At 41.4% G+C, this 26221-nt stretch overlaps 1 protein-coding gene and 1 pseudogene across 4 annotated transcripts in view; both read left to right on the top strand.

Annotated features, from left to right (window-relative positions):
• Dmxl2 (Dmx-like 2) overlaps window positions 1–26221 on the top strand; it is a 143158-nt gene that overhangs the window by 106849 nt on the left and 10088 nt on the right. Inside the window, 13 exon segments of one of the 4 annotated variants that reach the window (NM_001427384.1) lie at window positions 24–215; window positions 1841–1917; window positions 3561–3691; window positions 6114–6362; window positions 12630–12808; window positions 15711–15841; window positions 16705–16790; window positions 17154–17355; window positions 18207–18324; window positions 22233–22295; window positions 23167–23253; window positions 23334–23455; window positions 26069–26207. In NM_001427384.1, the coding sequence (NP_001414313.1) occupies window positions 24–215; window positions 1841–1917; window positions 3561–3691; window positions 6114–6362; window positions 12630–12808; window positions 15711–15841; window positions 16705–16790; window positions 17154–17355; window positions 18207–18324; window positions 22233–22295; window positions 23167–23253; window positions 23334–23455; window positions 26069–26207 (1776 nt within the window). 4 annotated transcript variants of the gene reach the window in all.
• LOC148004140 (polypyrimidine tract-binding protein 1 pseudogene) lies at window positions 8195–10052 on the top strand (annotated as a pseudogene).

Here is a 26221-nt window from a genome sequence, read left to right as displayed (position 1 = left end):
AAGCAACTCATTGTTTTCCACAGGAAACTACAGTCAAGCAGCTCCAGTCTCCACTGCCACTGCCCACCACGCTGCCACTGCTCTCAGCGAGCATTGCATCCACAAAAACAGTCATAGCCAATCCTGTGCTGTATCTAAACAACCACATCCATGACATACTCTACACTATTGTGCAGATGAGAACACCGCCTCAGCCCAGTGTTGAGGACGTGAAGGTAATGCGAATTCTGTGACTATTTGATACTGTGTGCAGTGGGATGGTAAACTATTCTTATATGTGCTCCAACGTGAGTGTAGAGAAAATACTTGAAATGTTTTTATGTGTTGCCTTTTCACTTCTAATGACTTCAAGACCACTGTGAATGCAGTGTAATAGTATGCATTCTGTCTGTCTGTCTGTCTGTCTGTCTGTCTGTCTGTTTTTGAGACAGGGCCTCACTATGTAACCTTAGCTGTCTTGGAGCTTACATTGTAGTGCTGGTTGGCCTTGAACTCAAAAGAGATCCACCTGCCTCTGCCTCCCAACACTGGGGATTAAAGGTGTGTGCCACTATGCCCAGTATTAAGTTAGTATGCATTCTTATTTCTAGAAAAGGCTCTCCAGTCTTCCTTTAAGACCAGTAAACACTTTTTTGTAATAAGATTACTTTTATAGACAGTATTCTTGCTACTTGATAGTCATGTAGGTTTTCTACTCCCCTCACATAAGCTACTAATCTAGAAATATTAACAGCTTTTTGTTTATATGTCAAGAAAGTGTGAAGATGTAGGTTAGGGAGGGTGACTGAGATAACCAGCTCTAGTTCCTGTGTCGCTCCTTTCCTGATGATTGCGCTTTTTGGAGACTGTGCAGTAGGTTAGAGGCAATCAGTATTAATCGTATAGCCCGTTCTGAATACTTAACTATGAAGTCCAAGAAATTCCAGAGCTTGGCAGGGTGTGGGGAGCCTCCACTCCCTCCAGATGTGTTCATGTTGCTGTAATTCCAGTTCAGCACCTCATGCACAGTCCCTGCTGCTTTTGTCTCTGCCTCTTCTTCTGACAAGTGTGTTTCATTTTTGTCGAGATACTAGATTGACTAGAGTCTTATTAGAGATTTCTAATCTATAGCATGAATTAATTTATATCAGTATTCTTCTAGAGATTGCTTAAATTACTTGTTAGGTTAAGAAATAGAAAAGATAAAACCCAGTTAGAAAATGTTCCATTCTTTGGAATTAAGATAAGACTTGTAAAAGGCATGGAACTATCTCTTGAATACCTTTGAATCTTACAAAATTTATGAGTCTGAAAGTATTGATGTGAGTGGAGTTTTAAGATGTTTTTTAAAATATTGTATGTTAAAATTTTTAAACTTTGTAAACACATTTTTATGACTCTCCTTTGCCTGTGAATACTAACTGAATTATTTGCTTTCTGGAATATGAGCCACTTCACAGAGTGCTGGATTTACTTATTAGACAGCCATTGGTATTGATAAGCATAAGCAACTCTTAAGAGCTCTGAAAATTCTCTGTTGGCTTCAGTTTTCCTTTCTATGTTACTGTATAAGTTGGTTGTTGTAGCATAGGACGAGCCCCCTCATATGAACGCTGGTCTTTGTTCAGGGCTGGTAAATGTCAGGCTTAGCAAGTATGTATGTGATAAAGCCGTGTCTGAATCCGTCAGTTTTGTTATAAAGATAAGCAAGTTATTCTAAGAGTTTCAAGGTAGGATTATGGTGTATAGGACCCAGTTTTATTTATGCTATTGCTAGTCTGCTCAGTGTTTTCTAACATTAGGATGTTGCTGTGGTGTGGAATGTTAGTACAAACCGTAACTGTGGCTGTTTTGGTTTTAGGTGCACACACTTCATTCACTAGCAGCATCACTTTCTGCGTCAATTTACCAAGCGTTATGTGACAGCCATAGCTACAGGTAAAAACCACCCCACACAGTTTAATATAGCAGAACGTTCAACTGCTCCAGAGTTTTATTAGGATTCTGTTTTTTAGGGCTGAAAATAATTCCCCAGTATAAATGACGTGTGTACTTTAGTGGGTTAAATAGACCATAAAGAAAGTAGTAATTATTTGGTTAATTTAGTTGTCATCCAGTAACAAAAACGAACTATAGAGCAATAGTGTGAGTGGTCCTAATTACTGTCTTTTATTTCCTTCAAAGAAAATATTATTGCCCAAAATATTTTACACTAGAGGTTTTCTAGTCCTTCCCTATTAGAAATTACTTTTTAAAAATTAGATTAGCTTCTACATGTTTAGGTGATTTTCAGTTGAAATTAAAATAAACCTGAAAATAGTTAAATATGCTTAACATTTAGCTTATACTGTATGTGTAGAAGTCCATTGATAGAATGATTTTTGTTGGTTTGTCATGCAGTACTGAGAGAAGTTGTAGGTCACTTTACTTGGCATACACACATGTTCCACCCCACTTCACCCCCAACCTGAGCTGTACATTCCCAGACCTGAGCTTTTTGAGATAGCAAATTGGCCAAGCCGCCTGGAACTCACCCCATAGCTCAGGCAGGCCTTGAGCTTGTGATCCTCCTGTCTCAGCTTCCTGAGTAGCTAGGATCACAGATCTGCACTACTGTGCCAGCTAAATGACATTCATTAAAAACAGTGCCTTGAGTTTTTGTAAATATCAAACTTCCTGCATCTGTTTATACTTTACATTTTAAAATCTAGGATAGTGTAGGTTATGAGAAATGGAATCACTTGGTAGGATGACCTAGATTGAAATGAAATACATTGATAAGTGAAAAAATTTAATAGACTTTATCTACATGAGTATATGTCTAGACTTTTTAAACAAAGGTAGCTGCCTCATGGGAACATGTGACATTAAACAGTTGCTCTCTGAAAATGGTCTGCACTCTGATTTTACCCTAATTAACCCACTTAAATGACTCCTAAGATTTGAAATTATGAATAAGGAAGAAAGTTTGATCTAGTTGACACGGTCATCAGTGGCTACTGCTTTCTGTCAGTCACTGCTGGTTAAAATGGCACCAAATGTGACGGTGCCTTCAAGTGTGCGCTTTAGGCTCAGCTCGGACTTCTCTGCAGCCAGCTCTACCCTCTGCTTGTCTGTTTCCTCCATTTCACAAAGCTCTTTAGAGGAGGCCGCCAGTTTTGAGGGACAGTGGTGTTAGATCTGGCTATTCGTCAGACGTAACTCCCTAGCTTCAGGGAGTTAGTCTGAGTGTACGGCTAAGCATAAGCAGCTCTGCAGAGGTAGGACTTAGAAGTAACTGGGGTCCAGACGGGTCTTGTCTACTGTGTCTTCTGCCAACAGTAAACTCCAACTTTAAAAAGTGAGCTCAGATAGAAACTATTGTAAGATATTAAGCTTCTGAAAAACATTAAAATAATCTGCCCAGGGTAGTAAAACCTGGCACGTTACTTTACATTTGAGATTAATTTCAAGAACATTCTAAAATAAGCTTTCATTACAAAAATGAACTCAGTCATAAAAACTTGCAGTTTTTTGGTGATTTATGTGAAGTATACTGTTGACTGCCTTTGCCCCCGTGGTAACTGCACCTGTGTTTTTAGCAGCCAGACGGATGGAAATCAGTTCACAGGAATGGCTTATCAAGGGCTTCTTCTAAGTGATCGACGGCGCCTCAGGACAGAAAGCATTGAAGAGCACGCAACCCCCAACTCTGCTCCCGCTCAGTGGCCGGGTGAGGAGTTCAGTGGCATTGTGTGGTGATGGGGTGGTTTTTCTCTTTCAGATCCTTTGTAATGAAAAGACACTATATGAACTTATTTGGTGTGTGTGTGCGTGTGTGTGTGTGTGTGTGTGTGTGTGTGTGTGTGTGTGTGTGTGTAGGTCTCATATGCCTTGGCAGACATGGAAGTAAGAGGCAAACTCTGGGTAGTCAGTTATCTCTTTCCACCTTGTGGGTGTTGGGGATCAACATTAGGTTGTCAAGTTTGGCATCTTTTCCCCTGCAGCATTTCACTAGCCCTGGGATTTCAAAAAGTGTGTGCGTGTGTGTGTGTGTGTGTGTAATAGAGCGTAGAAGACAACCTTGATTGTTGGTCTTGATCATCCCCCTTCTTTGAGGCAGGATCTCTTGTTGGCTATCGCAGAACTTTTAGGGCATTTCTTAGTCCTGCTCTCACTTTGTTGCAAGAGCACTAGGGTTGGAGATATGCTTCCAGTCCTGGATTTATGTAAGTTCTGGGGTTTCAAAAGCCCACACTGACTCAGTCTCACACTGTCTCTGCCTGCAACTTGTGGATCAGATGTGAGCTGTCAGTTACTGCTACAGTACCTGCTTGCTCCCTGACATGATATATATGGACTAACCCTCTGAGCTGTAGGCAAGCCCCCAGTCATTGCCTTTTTAAATTAGCTGTCTTGGCCATGTGTCTCTTCACTGCAGAACAGCAGTAACTAAGATACATCTCTTTTCTAAGATAAGGTCTTACTGTAGAGCTCTAGCTGGCTTTGAACTTACAGTGATCCTCCTACTTTTGGGATTGATGGAATGCACCACCACACCTGGCCTCTTTGTTTACTTTCTATGTATATGTATATCTAAAGGTTTTTTTTTAATCAAATATTTGAGATAGTTGTAGGCAAATATTCCTTTCCATTTAAATATTTGTGTTTTTGCATAAGAACATGTTCTCAGATGTAAGCAGAATGGTTGCCAAATTTAACATTTCTATGCTGATAGAGTATATTGTCTTCTAGTTGAGACCCTTTTTAAATTTCAGTAATCACATTGATGCTTCTTTTATGAGCCATGACATTTAACTGTGATAATGCATTCATCTCCTTGAAAGCTAACTGAAGTTTCTTTTTCCCATGCTCCTTCTCTTTCCTTCCTTTTGTCCTTCCTCACTTCCATTGTTTCTTTCTTCCTTTATTCTGTTTTGAGGGTTTTGAAATAGTCTTGCTAGGCATCATAACTCAGGCTGGCCCTGGTTCCTGACTGCTGGACTCTATACATACTGAAGGAGCAATGTGTGTCTGACTCCTTGTCTTTCCCAACCTTGACACTTTTGAAGATTATGTACTTGTTGGTCTGTTTGAAAGAATTCTCCTCAATTTGGGCCTTTCTAATTTCTTTTCATAATGTTATATTCAGGTTATATATTTTTGACAGAGAAATCATGAAATGTACCCTTTTCATTGTAAAGTATCTAGATGTACTTGCTGTCAGCTGTTGTTAGTTATTAGCGTGATTGCTTGCTTGGTGCCATGATTACTTTTCCTTTAAGAAGTCGCTACTTGGGGTTGGGGATTTAGCTCAGTGGTAGAGCGCTTGCCTAGGAAGTGCAAGGCCCTGGGTTCTGCCCCCAGCTCTGGAAAAAAAAAGAACCACAAAAAAAAAAAAAAAAAAAAAAAGAAGTCGCTACTTTTCTTCCTTCATAGTGAATTGGTAACATTTGAAGTAACAAAGTCTCCATATTGAGCAACAGTGCTGATCCTGTCTGAGTCAGATAAGACTGTGGAGTGACTGTATGGGAACTTTCTAATTCTGCTCTCCTTTACCATTGTATAAGTGAGGCTGCAGTTGCAGTGAAGGGACACTGTGACCATGGCAACTCTTACAAAGGAAAACACTTAATTGGGGCTGGCTTTCGGTTCAAAGGTTTAGTTCATTATTGTCATGGCAGAGTGCAGGTAGACATGGTGTGGGGAGGTATCTCAGGTCTGTATCCAGATTGACAGGCAGGAGGAAGAGAGCCAAACCGATTGGGCCTGCCTTGGGCTTCTGAAACCCTAAGCACCACCCGCAGTGACACACTTCCTCCAACAAGGAACCAACCCTTCCTAATAGTGCCACTCCCTATGCTTCTGTGGGGCCATTTTCATTCAAATGACTCTGGAGTAGGAATGCTACTGGAGGAAGAGCTTTTCCTTCTCTTCCTTTAGTCTGTAACTGACCTACTTTAGTGCTTTAGGTAGCTCTGACTTCATACTATAGATTTTAATCTATTCCCCTAGTTATTTGATATCTACATTATGAAAATGCTATTGCATAGGGAATAGGTTACTTAGTTTAGTTAACTGTAGATAAAAGATGCTTCTTTTTCTTTCGTACCTTATACTGATGTTTTTATGATTGATATTCTCTGCTCTTACAGGTGTGAGCTCACTCATTAATCTCTTGAGTTCTGCCCAAGATGAAGACCAGCCAAGATTGAATGTTCTGCTGTGTGAAGCTGTTGTTGCTGTTTACCTAAGCTTACTGATACATGCTCTTGCCACAAATTCCTCCAATGAGTTGTTTCGGCTTGCAGCCCACCCGTTAAATAATCGAATGTGGGCTGCTGTTTTTGGAGGGGGTGTGAAACTTGTTGTGAAGCCTCGGAGACAATCAGAAAGTATTGCAGGTAAGATGATACAAATACTGTGTATAAATGTAATAACTCCCAATGTTAGAATAAGATTTATAATGGTTTAGCTATTTATCTTAAGAATATAATAATTCTTTTTAGGATAATAAACAGCTAAACACATTAGAATAAAACTAGAATTTTTTACTTTTCTTTTTATAGAGGTAATATTTTTGAGGTTGGCAAATCAGGACATGTTTGAAAAGAATAAAAAAAATAAATAGAAAAAGTAACAGTATAAGGGGGTATTGTAGATAAAATGAAGTCATTAAGAATTTGAGAAAGTTCCCAAAATTGACATTGTAGTTGGCCTTAGATTAAGCTTATTCAGTAATGTGAATGATAGCTGTTTCATACATACGGGGTTACAAATTCCAGGTGTGTGTGTGTGTCCGTCCTCTTTATGGGCAAGAATAGAAATGACTGGTAGTATTCAGACAAGGGCTAAGTGACACAAAGAGTTTAGAGGACACCTGTCTACCTTTGTCCTCAATGATTGAGGCAAACAAGCTTCCAGGGTAAGGCACAGTAATGTGATCTCACCAATTCTGTTGCTTCTGCTCTCCTTTAGCCTGACCTAATTAAAATACATTTTACAGTTTAAAGTTTTAAAATATTTCCTTCAGTGCTGAGGACCAAACGCTATGCTTTGTGCATATCAGGCAAGTGTTTTCCTGCTGAGCTACATCCCTTCCTTCTCTGTAAGTGGTAATGCTGTCTGTTCATTAACTCATCCCTGGTTAGAACATTTGAGAAAGTGTGCACTCACTCAGCCGCTATGTCTGCCAGGCAATGTTCTATTCTTTGATGGTGTGGGAAGAACAAGAGAAACAGGAGCAGGAGAGAGAGGGGGGCGAGGAGTGGGGATGGGCCAGTTCAGTTAGGCTGTGTGCTTTTGACGAGCTGGTATTCTGCAGATCTCTAGGGAGGTCTGTGATCCCACCATACAGAGGTCCATAGTTGAGCACTCTAGGCAGACGGAAGGAACAATTAGCAAAGGGAAGACTGAATTTCTTCTTTAGGAAGCCACCAGAGTTATCACAAATAGGAGGAGTGGTGTTCAAGAGGAGGTTAGAGGAATAACTGGGGACAAGGCCATTTAGAGTTTTGTGGATCACAGACTTTAGCTGATGCTCTAAGGAAAGAGAAAATGATGGAGGGTTTTAAGTAATGAAAATCTCAGGTTTTCTAAAGAGCCATTTTAGCTACATTGTGGAGAATCCACTATGCCATAGATTAAAAGGAGAGAAAGGATGCTTTTATAAGATAATGGTAGGTCACCATCAAGCATAAGTGGGTAATAACCCATGCTCAATGCAAGAAGCCCTAATTAAACTCGTTGGGTTGCACAAAACATATAAACAGAAAGACATGAAGCCAGGTGTGGTGAATCACGCCTCTCATCTCAACAGTTGGGAGTCAGAGGCAGGCAAATCTATGCTTCCGAGGCCAGTTTGGTCTGTACAGTAAGCTCCAGGCCAGTCATGGATACATAGTGAGATCTTCTCAAAAGAGTAAGCATGAGAGCAGAAGAGATCTGGTCAGAAAGAGGAAGAACATCTCAGAGTGACATCATCAGAGTGACATTATCAGAGTGACATCATCAGAGTGACATCATCAGAGTGACATCATCAGAGTGACATCATCAGAGTGACATCATCAGAGTGGAGGGGGACAAGGACAGGAATGGAGGGTGAATTGATCACTGTACATTGTATCCATGTCTGAAAATGTCATGAAAATGTCACAGTGAAACCCACTGGTATATCTAATACACATTTCTAAATGAAGAACTACACAAATAGTGTGATGTTCACATCCAGTCGAGTGAGAAATCACCCTAAAACAGAGCGAAGTAGTAATACATGCTGCAGTATGCATGAACCTTGAAACTGTTAGGTCCAAAAACTAGGCATATGCTTGCTGCACTCCATCCCCAAGGGTCACCTCTGTGTGCCATGGATGTCATCATCACAGACATAGCAGTCAGTACAAGAGCGGAGATCTGATGAGCTCTTCTCCATGTGTGTCAGCAATGGCCCCTTCATCACGAGCAGCTTGGCCTCAGCAGCCAATGGAAACAATAGCAAGAAGTTCAAAGGTGACAACAGGAGCACGGGAGTTCCTTCCAGAGTCGTCCACATCCACAAACCACCTAGTGATGTCACTGAGGGCAAAGTCATCTCTCTGGGGCTGCCCTTTGGGAAAGTTACCAACTTCCTTATGCTGAAGGGAAGAACCAGGCCTTGATAGAGATGCACACAGAGGAGACTGCCAGTACTGTGGTTAACTATTATACATTGGTGGCATCATTGCTTCCTGGACAGCCCATCTACATCCAGTTCTCCAACCACAAGGAGTTCAAAACTGACAGCTCGCCCAACCAGGCACATGCCCAGGCAGCCCTGCAGGCTGTGAACTCTGTACAGTCTGGAAACCTGGCCTTGGCAGCCTTGGCTGCTGTGGTGGATGCAAGAATGGCAAAGGCAAGCCCGAGCCCAGTGCTCAGGACCACTGTGGAGAACCTTTTCTACCCAGTGACCCTGGATGTGCTGCACCAGATCTTCTCTAAGATTGGCACAGTCCTGAAGATCATCACGTTCACCAAGAACAACCAGTTCCAGGCACTGCTGTTGTATGCTGATCCTGTGAGCGCCAGCATGCCAGGATGTCCCTGGATGGCCAGAACATCTACAATGCCTGCTGCACACTGCACATTGACTTCTCTAAGCTCAGCAGTCTCAACATCAAATGCAACAGTGACAAGAGCAGAGATTACACTCGACCTACCCTGCCCTCTGGAGACAGCCAGCCTTCACTGGACCAGACCATGGCAGTAGCCTTGGGTGTGCCCGGCATAATGTCAGCCTCTCCGTATGCAGGAGCTGGGTTTCCTCCCACCTTTGCCATCCCTTAGGCTGCAGGCTTCTCTGTCCCTAATGTCCATGGAGCCCTGGTGGTCCTAGCCATACCTTCTGCTACTGCAGCTGGCTGCATTGCCATCCCAGGGCTGGCAGGGGCTGGGAATTCCATCCTTTTGGTTATCAATCAGAACCCTAAGAAGGTCACACCCTGAAGCCTCTTTATTCTCTTTAGTGTCTACAGTGATGTGCAGTGGGTAAAGATTCTGTTCAATAAGAAGGAGAATGCATTTGTGCAGATGGCAGATGGCAGCCAGGCCCAGCTGGTCATGAGCCACCTGAATGGGCACAAGCTGCATGGGAAGTCAGTGCTCATCACACTGTCAACGCGTCAGGGTGTGCAGTTGCCTTGTGAGGGCTGGGAGGGCCAGGGACTGACCAGGGACTATGGCAGCCCACCACTGCACTGCTTCAAGAAACCAGGCTCCAAGAACGAACTTCCAGAACATCTTTCCACCCTCAGCTACCCTGCACCTCTCCAACAACCTGCCCTCTGTCAGAGGATGACCTCAAGAGCCTCTTCTCTAGCAGTAGTAGTGTGGTCAAAGGCTTCAGATTCTTCCAGAAGGACCGTAAGATGGCACCAATCCAGATGGGCTCTGTGGAGGAGGCAGCGCAGGTGCTGGTTGAACTGCACAACCATGACCTGGGCAAGAACCACCACCTGCGAGGGTCCTTTTCCAGGTCCACTATCTAGGTGCCTGTGGGCCTGAGACAGCTTTCACCATTCCAGAAAAGCCACTTTAAAAAGCAGCCGAAGTGACCTTACAGACCAGAGATTTTATTTTTTCAAATAAAGATCAGTTTAACTTTTTTTTTTTTTAAATCAAACCTAGCCCACTTTGCTGTGGCAGTAAATGGCTTGGGCCACAGAGGTCCAGTCCCAGGCCTGAGGCCACAGTGGTGACCTGACCGCACTGCTTTCTGTGCCTTACAAAACCAACATGCCTCATGGCTGCACACACACCCTCTAAGGCCACCAGTTGTCTCTAGACCTGCAGGTGAGGCAGGTGGCCTATACCTAGGCTCCCAGTGCTGTATAAGAGCTGGGGCCACTCCTCTACACCCTTAGAATCAGGTGACATGATTCTTCCATGTCCCTGGTCAGCCCAGAAGGCCCAGGTCCCTCAGCTGCTGAGCCTCATGTGACCTTCCTATTCCGTGTGGTGACAGACACCTGTGCCTAGCAATCTTTCCACTTGGCCAAATTCCCGAATCTTTTCCGTTCATATGCAAGAGATAGAGTTTTTAAGTAACTCTGTATAGCAGTGATATAATTGTCTGTATTTACTCTAAGCGTCTGCATCCCCTGCACTCCTTCCCTCCAGTGATCAGGTGGGCCCAGGCCAGGGCTGGAGAAGAAGCTCTGAGACTTGTGGGTTTCTACCTTCAAGTTTTGGACCAAAGTTTTGTTTTCTGCCCACTTTTGACTATGCCTAGTTGAGGGGCTGACCTCTAGGCCTTACTTTCCCCCCTGGACGCCTACCTCCATCCTAGCCTGTTTCTATGGGAGGTGTTCTCTGCACCTCAGTTCTGTGAAAGACTTGGAAGAATGTAAATATTTATGATTTTATACCTGTGGGACTGAGGCAGTGCAGCATTTTTGATGGTGACAGATGTGGTAGCGACTACAGGCTCAGTATTGTCCCGGGGCCAGGCCTGGCCACATCTACCCCATCCCAGATGGTGTCTTTTGGGGAGTGTGGAATTTCCATTAAAGCAGTTTTATAACCTTTGCCAAAACAAAACAAAACAAAGACCAAAAAGCTAGGCATACAGTGTATGTGTTACTGATCTGCTCATGTGACATAGCTAGAACAGACAGATTGACAGAGACAGAAGGGTCCACTTGTAATGCATTTGAATGGGTTGAAGTGGTTATTGCACATCATTTTAAATGCAGTAAACACCACTGAGCTTTACACAGTTTTTAATCTCATAAATTTTGACTTAATTTTAAAAGATTTAAAAAATAGTATAAGCAGTTGAAAGTTGGTCATGCTCTGGATGAACTTTGAGAACATTGCTATTGGATTTGTTCTGTTTGTGGCTCTTTCGTATTCAACTAGCTCTTAAATTATTTTGATATTTCTTTATGTATCTCTTTAGGTATAATCCTGCCTCTGGATTTTACCATTCACCATACTAGTTCATACCTTTCTCATGCCATCTTCTACACCCCTCTTAATGGACCAAACAAAGGATTCCTCACGTGGGACTAACTTAAGATGCTTTAAAGAGAACTGCCCAGCTTCAGGCCCACAGACTGGTCCTGGTCTTTTTACCACTCCCATGATGGAGGACAGCGCTTTACCCCTCACTTACACAGACTCCTTTGGCCACTTGTTCTGGTTGCCTTTTTTCTTTCCTGTTGTGCTTCTGCCATTTATTTTTAAGGATTTATTTATTTATGTTACATGTACACTGTCAATTTCTTCATGTATACCAGAAGAGGGCATCAGATCCCATTACAGATGGTTGTGAGCCACCATGTGGTTGCTGGGAATTGAACTCAGGACCTCTGGAAGAACAGTCAGTGCTCTTAACCACTGAGCCATCTCTCCAACGATGTGCTTCTGCCTATTTAAAAGACATTATGTATACCCTGCATTGTACACAGAATCAGGAGCTTTGTTTTGTTTGTTTGAGACAGGGTCTCACTATGTAACTCTGGCTATCCTGGAACTCATTGAAGACCAGGCTAGCCTTGAACTCAGATCTACCTGCCTCTGAGTGCTGGCTTCAAACTTAGAGATCCAACTGCCTCTCCTCCCAAATGCTGAAACTAATGGTGTTCTTCACTACACCCGGCTCTGGAACCATAGTCTGAAAAAGTCACTCAGTCTTACAGTTTTACTCTTGTAAATACAGAGTGTACCATTGTACCATTTCTTTAGTGTATCTTTAGGGATAAGTGTGTGTGTGTGTGTGTGTGTGTGTGTGTGTGTGTGTGTGCACATGCCTGCACACATGCCTGCAGGTGCCTTTAGAATCTAGTAGTGGATGTCACATTCCCCAGGAGCTGGACTTTGTGAGCTGCCTGAAATTGGTTTTGGGAATCAAATTTTGTTGGTTCTGTGGTAAGTGCTATTAACTGGTAAGCCATCTCCTCAGCTCTTCTTAATTAGTCTTATAGGAATTACTTCCACCCACAGTCTGGTTAAGTAACTTCATGGGATGATGCCCACCTGCTTCTTTCCATGTCTCTTGCTGTGGAGCATTGACTAACACACAGTAACCAGGAATGGCTAGAAGTCCTGTGTAAAGACTCCGTCTAGAACAAAGAGGAGAGTCACAAGAAAGGTGAAGTAAAAACACTAATGCGACCTTACATCTCATTTAGCGCCTCCTGTTGCTTCTGAAGACATAGATAAACACCGAAGGAGGTTTAACATGAGAATGCTGGTACCCGGGAGGCCTGTAAAAGATGCTACCCCACCCCCAGTGCCTGCAGAAAGACCATCTTACAAGGAAAAATTTATTCCTCCAGAACTTAGTATGTGGGATTACTTCGTTGCAAAGGTAAGGGGTGTGATGCATGCAGGCTTAAATGCATCTGCTTGATTGACTTTTGTGTGTGTTACATCCGAATGACGGAACGGCTTTTGATCCAGTCACCGCACTTTAGACATTTAATCTTCAAATCCACAAACTGAGTAGACCTAGAAAATTTAGTGATTATCAAATGATAATAGATGAGAAATTAAAGTCCTCTGGGACTTAGGTATAAACCAGACTTATTTCATATTAAAATGTTTTCTTATGACTAATATAAAGTCAAAAAATTAAGAAGTGTGAAAATATATTAAGAAAAAATAAACCAGGAAAAGTGGAGCACTCAAAAAGTAGAGGCAGAAAAAAAAAAAAAAAAAAAAACTCAAACAACAGGGGGTTGGGGATTTGGCTCAGTGGTAGAGCGCTTGCCTAGCAAGCGCAAGGCCCTGGGTTTGGTCCCCAGCTCCGAAAAAGAAAAAAAAAAAAAAAAAAAAAAAAAAAACAACGCAAAAAGTAGAGGCAGGAAAGTTATAAATTTGAGACCAGCTTGTGTTAAGAAGAGTAGGATTATTATTTAAAATATGTATAGAATTGTTACATGTAGTTTTATGTTTTGCTTTTAGGATTAACACTGTAAGGCAAAGAATTACTATAACTTCAAAAACATAGAGCCAGCCGGGTGTGGTACACTTCTTTGATACCAACACTCCAGAGGCAGAGGCAGGCAGATGCCTGTGAGCTTGAGACCAGCCTGGTCTTTTATGTAGCCACTTCTAGGTCAGTCAGAGATGCACAGAGAGACCCGTTCTCAAAAACAAAACAAAACATACAGTTATCATTAATTTTTTTCTGTTATGGAAAACTTCAAGCACATATAAGAGGAAAAATAATTTCTAAATTCTTCTCTACCATCTAGTTTCAAAAATTGTCAACTCAGTGGATGATCATTTCATTTTACCTTTATTTACAGTTGAGGGGCTGAAGCACGTGCAGACCTCACGAGATTTCATTCCTAAGTACTGAGTGGTTTGGGAGGCCAGGTCCTGCTGTAGCCTTGTGTAGGCTGGCATTGACCTTGCCTCAGCACTCCTGCCCCTCATAAATGTTGTCTACCCACTCACATGCATGCTCCCACGTTAAATAAATACATTTAAAGTATTGTAAAGCTAGATTTGGTGGCACATCTGTAATCCTAGCACTGGTCCCAGGGATGTGGGCACAGGAGGGTAGCAGTTTGAGGTCACCCTGTGCTGTCCTTAAAAAACAAACAGCAAAAGAGCAGATTTTTTAAAAAGGTGTGCACCCACTCGCCCAGCTTTTTTTAAAAATTGAAAAATTATGTGTTTAGGTGTTTTGTCTGCGTGTACGCCTGTGTACCACACCAGTGTAGTGTAGTGTAGTGTCCAAGGAAGCGGGAAAAGGTGTTGGGTGTACTGGAGATGGCATCGCAGGTAGTTGTGAGATGCTGTGTAGAAGCCGGGAGTCAGGCCCAGTCCTCTGGAAGAGTGGCTGCACTCTGAGCAGTGCCTTTCCTTTCTATGTTAATGTTTTTATAGAGTTGAGTCTGCAAGTTAGGATCCAACATAGGATTACGACATCTCAATTAGCTGCTGCGTCTTAGTCTGTCTTTGGTGGGGTGTTGGAGGAGGGTCTTACATAGACTGTGTGGTTTGTTTCCAGCTGAGTGGGTCATAGGATATGGCAATTGGGACACTTCTTCAGTGACACCTATCCAAGGGTTGCCAAAGTGCTCCATTTTTTTTATAACTACCAGGTATAGGGAGGAAAGGAAGTCCTTGACTGGTGCCTGGGTAGAGGTGTGATAGAGAAATAGAACAAGAGAGGAGTCAGAGAGAAGTGATGACATTAGAGCCCTTCAAACAGAAGGAATGATTCTATCCTTCCAGGAACAGGCGTAAGTTAATAGAGTAGCTTAACATTATAAGACGTATTAGAAAACCAGGAAGATACAGAACAAAGGACATTTTACAATGTCTTTTGCTAAGTTCACAGGCGAATCCATTCTTTGGGCTCTCTGTCTCTCAGCTAGATCACACAAATCTCACTTGCAGGCCTTTGATAGCCATTGGGGTGGCTGCAGGCACAGTCACAGGAAATATCCACCAGATGGTTTCTAAAGGCCTGGAGTTTGGTCACATCTTCTGTCCTCAGAAACTGCTTTGGAATCCCTTCATGGTTGCCACATTCTATTAGAAATTTTGTAGTGTTCCACTTATTGTGAGTGAGCAACTGCATGTTATGGGGGAAGGTTATCAGGGTACCCTCTCGGGCTTCTTAGCCTTAAACCTTAATGAGCAGACTCAAAAGGCAGGCAAAGGACAATTTTGGTAGTGCTTATAGAAGGAAAACCCCAGGACAGACAAGCTACAGCTCTTGCTAGCTGCTTGTACATGGGAGATAGAGAGAGGCACTGTTTGAGGTGAGCATGGAGGCCAAACGTGTGGCTGTTTGTCTGCCACAGGGAAGCAGGGACTCTGGAGAGAGAATTAGGAAGCCCAGAATACAAGACAAAGCATACTTGGGCTCTGACCTGCCTGTAGCGGAAAGAGACACAGGAGAAGACAAAACAGGAAAAAGTATAGCTCTTTACTCTTTTGTAGGTTTTAAGAATAGAGTCTGGTCTTTAGAATAGAGTGAGAGGCAGACTTCAGCTTTCTTTATATAGTTCTTGTATTGAATCTAAGACAACTTTCCTTTGGTAATCTTGACTTTTGTACATCTAGAACCTGCAAAAGAAAGTTGCTCAGATGGACACAATTTACTATATTCCATTTTAAATCAGAATAAAACTGTATGTTTAAATAATTTAGTAATGTTTAAAATATGTTTTAAATGTGTACTGTATAAAGTCTGTATTTAGTATGTTATCACATTATACCTTTATCAACGGCTTTGTCTCTTGTTGCAGCCGTTTCTCCCTCTGTCTGACAGCGGTGTCATATACGATTCTGATGAGAGTGTTCACAGTGACGATGAAGAAGACGATGCCTTTTTTTCAGACACACAAATTCAGGAGCATCAAGATCCTAATTCTTATAGGTAAATGAGCCCCCACCCTCTTTGGCCTTCTTTTTCAGGAACAACAACAACAACATAGTGTTAGTTAGAACTCTTTGTGGTTGGATGAGGAACTCACACATTTAATTCCAGCAGAGGTGGGCAAGAAATGCTCTGTTCACTGTAGGTCAGCTTGGTCTATAAAACAAACAAACAAATCAAAATTAAAAACAGAGACAGTGTTTTACTGTGTATTCCTGGCTGGCCTAGAACTTGCTATATAGATTAGGCTGGTTTCAAACTCCACATACCTTTGCCTCCCAAGTGCTGGTATTAAAGGCATTTGCCACCATTCTGCCTCTCAGGGTTGTTTGTTTGTTTTAATATTACCATGAATCTGTAAAACGTGATATATTTTCAAGTTAGGAATTTTTTACCTTTCAGGTAAGTTTCTAGACTAGCTTCCATAAAAATTATAAAACTAGCAGTTTATTGAAGAAAAAAATATAACTTATGCTTTTGGAACTTAACACATCAATAAATGATTATGATATGCTTTTTAGATTCTATGTGACAGTATGAGAAATATTTTTCTACTAGATAATTTTTATATATTCTAAATGTGATATATTATTAAAGTTTCCTTCCTTCCATTTTTTTCTTTTTAGACAGGGTCTCTGCATAGCCTTGGCTGTCCTGGAACTCTCTATATAAACCAGGGTGTCTTTGAACTCAAGAGATCCATCTGTCAAAAGATTCACTTTTGTGTAATAAAAGTCATAGGCAGCTTTTCTGAGCTGGGCCCCACAGTGGGTAGGGGGCGTGACTACTCTTTTCCCATGATTCTCTTTCTAGGTTGATAAGTGTGTTTTTGTTGTTTGTTTGTTTTTTCTTTTCCCAAACAGCTGGGCTCTTCTGCATTTGACGATGGTTAAGCTGGCACTTCACAATATCAAGAACTTTTTTCCTATTGCTGGGCTGGAGTTCTCTGGTGAGTTTGGGATTTGAAAGTCAGTGTTGTTAAAGATGATCAATTGCTATCAAGTTAATGTTCAAAATCTTTGTAGAAGGCCATTTAGTATTTTTAAATGCTGCATTAGGTATTTTAGAACGTCTTCTCTATTACCTGCTCCCATCTGTGCTTTGGCTTTGATAAAGCACTACAGGCTTGCCGAGCAGACGGGAAGAATGTGAGTCTAGAACAGGAAAGCTGCACATCTTCTCTCTGCTCGTTTTAGTGTCTTCCATTTCGTTGAAAGTATTAAGACTAAGATTAAGAACATTATTTTAGAAGTCTGGCTCTAAGAGTTTAGACTCTGCAGGCGTGTAGTGACTTGATTTTCTTACTCTCTAGAGCTCCCTGTGACATCACCACTAGGAATCGCTGTCATTAAAAACTTGGAGAACTGGGAGCAGATTCTGCAGGAGAAAATGGATCACTTTGAAGGTCCGCCCCCTAACTATGTCAACACATACCCAACTGACCTCTCAGTGGGAGCTGGACCAGCTATTCTCCGAAATAAAGCAATGTTAGAGCCTGAAAATACTCCATTCAAGTAAGTGCTTCTTAGAATCCTGATGATAATATATTGGTCTAACTTTTTTAGGAAACAGTTTGACAGAGTATGGCAGTAGCCTTCAGAATAGTCTTACATTTATTATTAACTAGATTATCAATTACATTCATAATTAGGGAAATAGTCCTTTATTTTTGCCTATGTTTTTTACTCTTGGGGGAGATTTAATAGCATTGTACATATGCAATCATTGTTACTGGTTTTTGTGGATAATTTAATAAAGGAGAAATGAAGGTTTTATTGTTACTTTGAAACACTACCTGCCTAACTCAGCCCTTTGATGATTAGCATGCTTTCAAAAAATAAATAAAATCTGCACAGCAATAAAAAGTTGTTTTTAACTAGTAAACAAAAACATAGAAGTGATTTTCATGGGTCAGTATGTGCTATCTTGAGATACACAATGCATAATGTTAAAATTGGAGTAAGCATGTGGCTGCTTGTTTTGTTTTGAAGGAACCAGCTATGTTTAGGAATAGTGTTCACAAGCTTGAAGGACCAAGCTGACAGCCTTAAGTAATTGGAAATACTGTCATTTTCTTTATATCCATCAAATATGCTTTTACTATCTGGAAAGCCTAAAGTGTAATTTAAAAAGAAAATAATGAATAAGTTGATATATATCTCCCCCAGTTCATTTAGTGTCATTGGAAAATTGATTACTAGGCCCAGCAGTTATTTTCAGGAAAGCTAAAATTAAGAGTGAAATAAATCATAAGTTTGTGTGCTGACAGCTGTGTTCTTTGAATGAATTTGGAGCATTTAAAGCAAGTGTCTATAAACGCTGTGTTTACTATGAGCTGATTGGTTTGCCAACCCTCATTTCATAGGTCCCGAGACTCATCTGCACTTCCAGTCAAACGACTCTGGCATTTCCTTGTCAAACAGGAAGTTCTTCAAGAGACATTTATTAGATACATTTTCACTAAGAAGAGAAAGCAGAGTGAGGTATTATTTCTGTTGTAATTTTCCTCAGTCTTAACATACTGAATTTTAGTATTTGACTTATTTTGAAATTTTATTTTGGATAGGACTTCTTCTATGTTATGTTTTACACATCTGAGTAGTAGCCATTAAGCTGTGGAGAGCTTTTATGAAACTTCATATTTCTAATTCATGGCAATGAAGCAGTGTAGGTCCACGGTAAATTGCATGTTCAGGTGACACTTGGTAATCTCTGTACAGACTGTCCCCTGTCAGACAGTCACCTATAGTAACTTTGCAGTAAGTGGTTTCAGGAACCTACCATATGACATGATCTGATCCTCTAAATATGTAATGTAAATTACAACATAGCCCTTTAACCTGTAATTTACCTTTAATTTGTAAATGAACAGGTTTGGTTTTGTTTTTATTTTTTGCTTATAATTGAAGAGGTTTTCTGATCCCCAGGAAATGAAATTAAGGTGGTTCTCAACCTTCTGACGTGGGTGCTGGGGAGGGAACTTGCGTCTCCTGCCACAGCAGTGTGAGCTTCTGACTGCTGAGCCATCCCTCCATCATCAGTGAGCAGTGTTTAAACAACAAATTTAAGAAAAATTCAAAAGAATAAACTACAGAAATACTAAAAGCAAGATAAAGGATGGAGACTAAAGAATTGAGGCACAGGTTTAGTCTTGCATGCTGACTTAGAAGCCAGTGTTAGCATTGCATGTGTGAGTTAAGAATCAGGGCTTTAAGTGCTGGCAAGAGATCTTTTCCTTAGAAGACATTTTATTCAGCACTTCAGTGAGGCAATGGGCAGACTGCAGAACATGCAGAACAGTTTCAGACAGTTAATGGCTTGGCAAGCACAGTCTGAGAGGAGAAAAATGAATTGTAGTTCACCTAGAAAGGTGGAAATGGAGAGGGACCATCTATATGAGGCAACTTCCCAAGGTCAAGTGTAGAACTGCTGAGCCTTTTCCCATGCCCAGGGCAGCAGCAGCTACAACCCTCATTCTTGTTCAGTCATTGTCTGTGCACCTGTATGGTACTGTCTTAGTTGGGAGTTCTATTCCTGCACAAACATCGTGACCAAGAAGCAAGTTGGGGAGGAAATGATTTATTCAGCTTACACTTCCACATTGCAGTTCATAACCAAAGGAAGTCAGGACTGGAACTCACACAGGGCAGGAGCTGATGTAGAGGCCTTGGAGAGATGTTACTGGCTTGCTGCCCAGGGATGGCACCACCCACAAGAGACCCTCTCTCCTTGATCACTAATTGAGAAAATGCTTTATAGCTGGATCTCAAGGAGGCATGTCTTAAAGGGATGCTCCTTTCTCTGTGATAACTCCAGCATGTGTTAAGTTGATATACAAACCCAGCCAGTACAGGTACCTATGGCCAGTCCTTAAGAACAGCTTTGTGTTTTATCTGTGTGTTTAAGGATAGAAAGAAGGAGATGTAGTGAATCCTTCGAGTTCCAGTGAACCTCTAATGGTGCTGAAATTACTGATACAGTATTTGTTAGGGAACTCAAGAGGTACACTGCTCACCTTTTCCTAGTGGTGACTGTTGTTGCTTCTCTACAGTGTGGGAATCTGAGAAATGGCTGTAAAATGAAAGATGATTGCTCAATTATGAGTTACTCACAAAAGCCAAATCTTGGAAGGGCTACATTTCCTGAATGTTTAGTTCTTTAAATCATAAAACTTATAGTTATAAAAACTGTATTTTAATTCTTAGTAAGGTTTGTAGCATATAGATCCTTGGCCCCCTACCATATTCTGCAGGCTTTGTGGTCTTGGAGTCAGCAGTCCAAGCTGTGGGTTCCAACAGGGATCCTATAAAGACTACATACAGTAGGGCAGAGAGAGCAGGCACTCCCTAACTTGCTGTAGGAGTATGATATAACTTAGAGTTGGAATAAGAGAACTTTTGTTGGTTTCCCTTTTGATTTTTGTATATTGAATGAAGTGACTCTCATCTCTAGTATTGTGTAGTCTCTCTCTTTGTTCCACCCTATAGAATATCACCAGTCACATGTGACTGAGCCCTGAAATGTAGCCCATATGACTGAGCTTCCAATTTTGTGTAATTTTGAGTAGCTACATGGTTAGTGGCTACTGTATCAAGAAGTACAAATCTGTTGAAATGTTTTAAGAAAAGAATTTTGGAAAATATTTAAAACAAGATAAAAACTAACCATTTGTCTCAGAAATACAATCTTCAACACTGTGCTTTATCTTTGTGGGTTTGGGGTGGGATTTTGGTTATCAGCAAATTTGATAAGTTGATTAGTAAAACCCTTAACACACACACACACACACACACACACACACACACACACACACACACACACACACACACACGGCAGGGACCAAACAAGCAAACAAACAGAAAAGCTCTACCAAAAACCTTAGAGAGAGCTCAGCAGTTAAGAGCACTTGCTGTTCCTTCAGAGGACTTGAGTTCCATTCCTAGCTCCTATGTCTGGAAGTTCACAACCATCTGTACCGCCAGCACCAGGGATCTCACACTCTTTCTGGTTTCCATTGTCACACACACACACACACACACACACACACACACACACACACACACACACGTGTAAAAATTAAAGAACTAAAAGACAAAAACTGACATGTTGGCTAATCCATGATTTGAAATTCTTGACATACTATAAAACGATAGCTTCACTCATCAAATAAGTTAAAGAAAAATATTCCACAGATCAAGCTTTTGTCAGATTGTTAAATGTGTCAAGCCAGTGGGTTGACTTAGCAAGCCAGTTCTTCAGTGATTGACTTTCACTGAATTAGCGGTTCTCAGAGTAGAACAACTCACATGCTTTCCTGGGTGCTTCATTGTCAGTTGCTGCAGCCCCCTGTGTTCCTTAAAGGAGAGTCAGGGAATTTGAATGGCCTCTTAGGCTGAAATTGTCACGTCAAGAACACTGTGGAGAGGTTCAGGTTCTGATGATGCCGTCCAGGGTTAATGCAGTAGATGAGTACTATTTCTAGTTGTACCTTGCCTAGGACTTGTCAACCAGAGAGCAAGCAAGCAGCTTTCTTCCTATGCCTCATCCTCTCTTTCACAAGGGGAAGGGCCTGGTTATCTGATTGCTCAGACTCGTGAGTTAGTACGAATGCAGCAGTGATCAGTGTAGAGGTTGGTGGCCTCTGCTGACCTGCCAGCATTTGGAAGGTAAAGCAAAAGGATCTCGTACTTCAGCCCCAGGCTGTTGGGACCAGGTCTCAATAAAACAAAAGGCAGTGTGCTTTTAGCATTCGTGAAGCTGGGGGTTCAAGCCTCAGGGCTTTAAAAAAATGGAGGTGATAGTATGATTGGAAATGGCTCAGGCAGTAACTGAGGACATGGGTCAGCTTGCCAACACCCACAAAGAATCCAAGCAGCCATACACCTGTCCTCCTAGAACCCATGCAGCAGAGAAAGGTAGATGTCAAAAGCCTGCTGACTGATAGCTGTGAGGTCATAGTCAGTGAGAGACCCTATGTCAAAAACATGAGGTGGAGAGCCATTGAGAAAGACACCCTGTTGAATTCTGGCCTCCACAAGACCTCCCTCCTTGTGCACACACATCAATATGTACATGTGTATAAGACAGAAGTAAGAGAAGTAGGGCTTATTTTTAGAGATTATAGTTTTAAGAACTTTACGTTACATAGATGGTATATAAATAGTAAATTTTAATTGTGAAGTAGGTTTTCATGTGTACATGACGGAATAGCACATCATTTAGTTAGGCTGGTTTTGCTTTGTTGATCTGATATTCTGTTTTATCCAATTTAATTTTTTGAAGTCAGTTTTATCCTTTGTATGATGACTATTCTAGTTTGAAATTTTTCATTCTCTCTATTATTTCATTTTATGCATGTATTTTGTGTTTGTGACGGTGTGGTGTTATATAGTCTGTAGAAGAACATGTGGAGCAGGTCAAACACAACTCCGTAGCAGAAGATTGCCACATCAAGGTAGCCTCCCGTGCCTCCCTGTAGCTCACTTTTCAGAGTTCTCAGAGCTAACCCCTCATCTCTAATGCTAACCGCGGCTGCCCAACTGATCAAGAGGCCTTGCTCTCAAAATGGAGGAGAGGGGGCGCCCTGGGTCCAGCTCAGCTCAGCTCTGCTCAGCTATGAGTTCTTCTTTGTTCTCTCCTCCACTTCTGTCATATTTTCTAGATTGTCTTAAAGCACAGCTGATCTTTCTTCTTGACTCTCCTTCTCTTGCTTTCCATTGACCTCAGATTCAAGATGCCTCCCTTGTTCTATTTTTTATTCTTTTCTCCCTGATCTTTCTAGTTTTTCCCTGTTTCCAAATTCCTAACCCATATCTCCTTCAACTTTCTGTGATGACTTTGTCTTTCATTCTGTGCCTCTTACACACACACACACACACACACTCACACACACTCACACATACACACACACACTCACACACATACACACTCACACACACTCACACACACTCACACATACACATACACACATACACACACATACACACACACTCATACACACACACTCATACACTCACATACACACACACACTCACACACACATTACAGAATATTTGCAAATTTTAGAAGAGCTAAAATAGATGTATAAATTGTGAAAAAAGTTAAATCATTACCTTGCAAACACACTGGGACTCTTCATAATTGGGGCATTTGATTGCAGAGCTTCAGAACATGAGAGCAGATTCCTACAACTAATTCCCAACACTCCAATGCTCCTCCACTCTTCCTGCTGCTGCTACATTTTCTTCCTGCCCAGCTGTCCTGTGGGATGTTTGTGTCTGTGCAGAGTCGTGCAGCAGCCACTAACCCTCAGCCATGTTTTGCAGGTTGAAGCTGATCTGGGCTATCCAGGAGGGAAGGCAAAGGTCATTCATAAGGAGTCCGACATGATCATGGCATTTTCTATTAATAAGGTAAACATTGGAGTTAGTGTAAACAGCGTTCTGCTTTTTAGTGGAATTGCCCAAATCATTGTTCTGCCTTTGCTTCATAGGCAAACTGTAATGAAATTGTTTTGGCTTCAACACACGATGTTCAAGAACTTGATGTCACTTCTCTACTGGCTTGTCAATCGTATATATGGATTGGAGAAGAATATGACAGAGAGTCGAAAAGGTGTGGCTCCTGAGGGGTAATGATAAATGCCATTGTCAGCTGGGTGGTTATGGCGTATGCCTTTGATCCCAGGACTTGGGAGGGTGAGGAAGGGGAATCTGAGCTGGAGACCAACCTAGTGCTCAGAGCTAGGACAGCCAGGGCGTGTGCAGAGCTAGTTCCAGGACAGCCAGGGCTCCTCAAAGAGATCCTGTTTGGAAAAGCCAAAAATGTAAACAAACAAACAAACAAATAAAAATGCTGTTGTCTTTAGCAAATGCATGCTAAGTTGTTGAGATGAGAAAGGTATACCTCTCTTCAGTTATCCAAGAAGCAAACGTAATTGGTTTAGTTGATAATGAAAGTCTTCACTTATACTAAATTTACAAATTACTCATAATTTTCCCATTAAACTTTAATAGTATTTAAACCAGAATAGTCTCTGACAGGTGGTTCAAGGTTTGAAACTGCAACTTTGACATTTAGCCCCAGGGAAGCGGGAGTATACAGTAGTCAGTAGTTTAACTGCTCTGGATAATGAAAGCACAAAAATAGCATGCGTACATTTATAGCCTAATTTAGGAATTGGCCACATTAATCCTCCAGTGTTGTTTAAGTACTATTTTGAGAAAGCATATTTTTTACAGCTAGGAATGTCAACAACTTTAATTTCATCTGAAGAGTTTTGCAGTGCCTTTTAAAGTTGTTTCTGTGTGCTTGCTTTTCCCGTTCTTCTTCTCCAGTCAGGAGTCTCGTGTTGTAGGACTGTCCCTGAGGGCACTTTCCATGTTCAGTTTTCTCTTGATAGTCTGTAACCAGCTTTAGTCCGAGGTAGAGTGGATGGAACCATTTAATATAGTCTATAGCTCCATCATCAAGTTACATTCACATTTTTATGTGATGAAAATTAATGTTTTAAGGTCTTTTTCCTTACTTGCTTTTGGCTTTTTGAGACAGCTTTTGAGACATGGCTATCCTCTAGCCTCCCAGGTACCTAAACATGAGCTTCTCATCTCTACCTTTCTTTTTACCTTTCAAGGACTGAGACTACAGGCATGGTGTTAAGAAAGCTTTAAAATTGTGTTTCTTATTTCTTTAAAAATATAATCTGGGGTTAGCTTAGCATCTTGTTTAGGATGCACGAGTCCTGGGCTCAGTTACATCTAAGGGGAAGGTGTAGTTGGGCATGGGGGCTCATGCACGTGATTCTGGTCCTTGGAAGAGGCAGATAGAAAAGGCTGGAGAGAGCCCCGCTGGTGAAGTGTTCGCTGTACAAGCATGAGGGCCTGCACTGGGTCTTCAGCACCCACCTAAAACCTGAGTGCAGCACCAAGTGTCTGTGACACCAGCACTGCAGAGCAGTGAGTTGCAGTCTGCAGGAGGAGTTCGCCTTCTAGCCTAGCAGAAACAGGGAGCTCTAGGTTACTGAGAAACTCTGCCTCAAAAGAATATGGTGGGGAGCAGTTCAGGAAGGCACCTGACTTCAACCTTCAGCTTTCATGAGTCTGTATAGATGAAAATACATGTATCACACATACACAGAAATAAAAACCAAGCAAATAAATTAATATAAAATAAAGTAATTTGATATATGAGCTACCTGTATATAAGAGATCATTAATATTTGTTTACTCAAAATAAGTCTGTGCTACTTTTTAAGTTCTTATCATCATACATTAATTTTACATAATTTGGTCATATTTCTGCTAGCCTCCTGCCCCTCCCTACTCCTAACTGATACCTTTTCCTCTTCTCAGCTAGCTCCTCTTCTCCTTTCATGTCGTGTGTGTGCGTGTGTGTGTGTACGTGCGTGTGTGTGTGTGTGTGTGTGCGCCAAAAAATTTCATTATGGTTGTTTATAGAACCACTGACAGTGCTGTATGGCTAAAGAAAATAGCTCTCCCTTTCCTAGCAACCATTGGCTATGTATAACTATTCAATTAGGGTTAAAATACTTTAAATATTAGTTCTAATTTTGTAGCAATAAAGCTGCTCACATAGATAATATATTAGACTGAGTTTGTATTTTGTTTAATGGGAAGAAGTGTTAAAACTGGCTAGATTTAGATTTATACCTAAGTTTTTTATTCAATGAATATTTATTCTATTTTTTATGTAATATTTTAGCTGCCAAAGAACAAATTATTTTAAAAAAGCAAACCCTTACTAAATCTGTATTTTTTCTTTTCATATTTTATTGGTTATTTTATTTATTTATATTTCAAATATTATCCCCCTTCCCGGTTTCCCCTCCTCAAACTTCTTATCCCATCCCCCTCCCCCTGCTTCTTTGAGGGAGCTCCCCTACCCACCCACCCACTCCCACCTCACTGCCCTAGCATTCCCCTACATTGGGGCATCAAGCCTCCACTGGACCAAGGGCCTTCCCTCCTATTAATGTCAGATAAGGCCATCCTCTACTACATATGCAGCTGGAGCCATGGGTCCCTCCATGTGTACTCTTTGGTTGGTAGTTTAGTTTCTGGGAGCTTTTGGGGATCTGGTTGGTTCTTCCTCTGGGGTTAAAGAAAATACCATTAAAAAAAAACTTTTATGGTTGTATAAAATCCATGTAGTTGGATTTCTGTTAAAAGAGAATAAACTTTCAGAGTAACATATAACTGTTCTCCACAGTTCAGATGATATTGATTACCGTGGTTCCACCACAACCCTGTATCAGCCTGGTGCAGCCTCCCATTCTTCAAGTCAGGTGCACCCACCCCCATCTCTGCCGTGGCTGGGCAGTGGGCAGACCAGCACTGGAGCTACTGTGGTATGTCTTTCACT

This window comes from Rattus norvegicus, chromosome 8, assembly GCF_021556685.1.
Source record: "Rattus norvegicus strain SHRSP/BbbUtx chromosome 8, alternate assembly SHRSP_T2T, whole genome shotgun sequence".
NCBI classification, from domain to species: domain Eukaryota; kingdom Metazoa; phylum Chordata; class Mammalia; order Rodentia; family Muridae; genus Rattus; species Rattus norvegicus.
This window is presented reverse-complemented; position numbering and strand designations above follow the sequence as displayed.